This window comes from Triticum aestivum, chromosome 4A (genome assembly GCF_018294505.1).
Source record: "Triticum aestivum cultivar Chinese Spring chromosome 4A, IWGSC CS RefSeq v2.1, whole genome shotgun sequence".
NCBI lineage: Eukaryota > Viridiplantae > Streptophyta > Magnoliopsida > Poales > Poaceae > Triticum > Triticum aestivum.
The window spans coordinates 2,167,617-2,170,338 of NC_057803.1; the positions used below are offsets into that span (position 1 = coordinate 2,167,617).

General features: G+C 42.3%; 1 protein-coding gene across 1 annotated transcript in view; it reads right to left on the reverse strand.

Moving 5' to 3' along the window:
• The window catches only part of LOC123088678 (tau-cadinol synthase-like), a 24,887-nt gene extending 23,050 nt beyond the window's left edge, over positions 1-1,837 (reverse strand). Inside the window, exon 1 of the mRNA XM_044510911.1 lies at positions 1,754-1,837. Coding sequence (XP_044366846.1) covers positions 1,754-1,837 — 84 coding nt within the window. The remainder of the gene's footprint in view (positions 1-1,753) is intronic.
• Positions 1,838-2,722: the final 885 nt, after the last annotated feature.

The window sequence follows — 2,722 nt, forward strand, 5'->3', positions numbered from 1 at the left end:
TTTAGAAAACTATGTACTATGTTTTTTGCCTCGTTTATGTTGATCTATAATCATTATTCTCCTGTATACGTACTATAATCTAATAAACAACCTTATTATCTTATTTTATTCAAGGAAGAAAAGAAACTTCGTGAAAAAGGAATAAGACATCGTGAAATAGGAGACATGAGAAAAACAGAAAAGAGAGGAGCCTGGACAGATAAAGAGCCCGCCAGAAGCAGCTGGTTTCCATCCTTGCTGCAAGCATCTGTTGTTTTTTTTTCGATAAAGGACATTTCATTGAATTGATTTATCAAGGTGATACAACCGCATCGAAAGAATGCCCGTCGATCCCCTTTGTTATTCATCGAGATCTTTGCTACTATTTTTTCATTTAATATTGCTCAACTAATGGATTCAATGCAAGGTATACATTGAGATCTCATGGATGGTTTGCCGGAGCCTCGAGATTCCGTGGCAGTGGGTTGTAGTCCTCTTCTCGCGGGGTCGGTGAATCTTGCGCCATCGTCGTCCTCGTCATTGACTCCGGCGACTTGGACTTCGAGGTCGACTTCGATGAACCCGTCCACGTGCTCCTAGATGAGATGGATGAATAGCACCATTTGGAAATGTCACTCGAGTAATCCATCTGTGATGAGGACACCTTTCACATCCTCATGGAGGAGAATCGGGAGTTGGAGGTCGCTCGAGGACATCCATGGCCTCGCCGTTTGCTAGCGCGAGGAACGCGAGCTCCACTACACATTCCAGCGGTCACAATTGGATATCAAGTGTCGTCGCCAGTGGGCCTCTGGCGAGGGGTTGGACTCCGACTCCGACTAGACGCCAATCGATCTCGAAGGTCGTCATAGTTAGCAATGTCAATTAGTGACATTGCTTGCCTATTTATCTATCTAGATGTTAGTGTATGAAAATGTCCTTCTAGATATTTATTGTCATCTAAAAATGTGCCTGAGCACCTGACTATCATGTAAATTTTGGTGTGGATTTGTTCAAAGTTTGGTTAAAAGTTGATGCCAAACCAAGTACAGATTTTGAACATATGCAAAAAAGAGCTTTTTTTTAAGGGTAAGATAAGGTGAATCTTAGTTTGCACGTATGCCCCGCGGCTTTCAAACTTTTTTGGACTGCACTAATTCTTTTTGAAAGCTGCGGGCATGGAGAATATGTTAGGATTGCTCTAAGCATATTTAGAGGGGTGCTGGGAAACCCGGTTACCTGACAATAAACCGAAATATCGTGTAGTAACTAAAATTGTTGAAAGCAAGCAACCTGAGACGTCTGTTAGACTGCATCAAGTTCAATCAGGCTCTCGCAGGCTAAGTCCGAGCTGTTTGGCAGTCTGGCTCGCACGGAGAAACTAAAACACCCCTCACCCAGGCCCGTTAGAAACGTTCAGATTGGCCGTTTTTTCATATGCAGGCTTGGGCTAGTGCAATTTACACTACGGGGGGAGGATGCGGACTACGGTAAATACAGACGACCAAATGACATGAAGAACATGGCCCAGAGCTCCATTGAGCTAGACTCCCAGAAAACGTGAAAAGGTCTACCAAACGCCTCCATACACAATAATCTCTAATAAGCTAATTTCTAATTTCACAAGATATTTCTAATACATATACAAATTGGCGCATATTGTAAATGTCTGAGTTCAAAATTACAGTCTGTGCCTGTGCGGTTGCACGGGTTAAGGATTATTGAAGGCTAGCTAATAGAATATACAGTATATATATATTCAAAACTTGAGTACCTCGGGTAGCTTTGGATCGTGTTGTACGAAGAAGTCATCCCACTCCGATGGCTCGAAGCTACGGACCCTCTCTGGAGTGGCCATAGTGCAAGATGCCACGAGCGGCCTCCGCATGATCAACACGGTCGATCGTGGCCGAAAGTGGCTCGCACGCGGAACGACCATGCAATCCAGGCCACATGTAGCCGACTGGATGTTTTGGAATCGCGTGTTAACGTGAGAGTTCATCGAGTGCTCACCCAGAGCTGCGATTTACGTGAGGAAGAATGGCTACGGGCCTCTTTATATACACGATGGTTGGGCACACATGGGTTTTGCAAAGCTATATACATAGACTCGTAAATGAAAACACCCGTGAGTCTGTAGGGTGCCAACAAAATTAGTCAATCAACGATCTGAGCTTTGCGAACAAAATCTAGTAATCACTTCATGCCAAATTAAACTAAAACAATCCCCGTAAAAAAATAAATTAAACTAAAACAAAGCATACCATACAGAACACCCTTGTCAAAGTTTAGGAACAAAATTGATCACTCTAAATATAACTGAACCAGGCACTTAGTAACAGTGATTTTTTATTGCATCGCGTGTCTACCAAGTAGGAGTATAAGATTCACATCTAGCTAATCAAATCAGTAAGAACTATTAGTTCGAATAATGGTACGAACGCTGGAAATTTATGTAAGCTATTCCATCACCGTCTGGTGAAGTGGCACTTTGATCGGAAAAAACTCTCTTATCAGCAATTTGGGCAATATATAATTCTCTCCACTAGTTGACATATTTGATGTGTGGTCTTCATCGAAATGAAAGAACAACCTTAGGAGAGGATCCACACCAATTACACAAATGACATGGCGAGCGTTTTGTGATTTGGGAAACCATCTATGGAGTCCATTTACTCACTGCAAAAAAAAAAAACGTTCCATTTACACATTGGATACTGGGAAGGTTTTTTTTTTTTTGAGA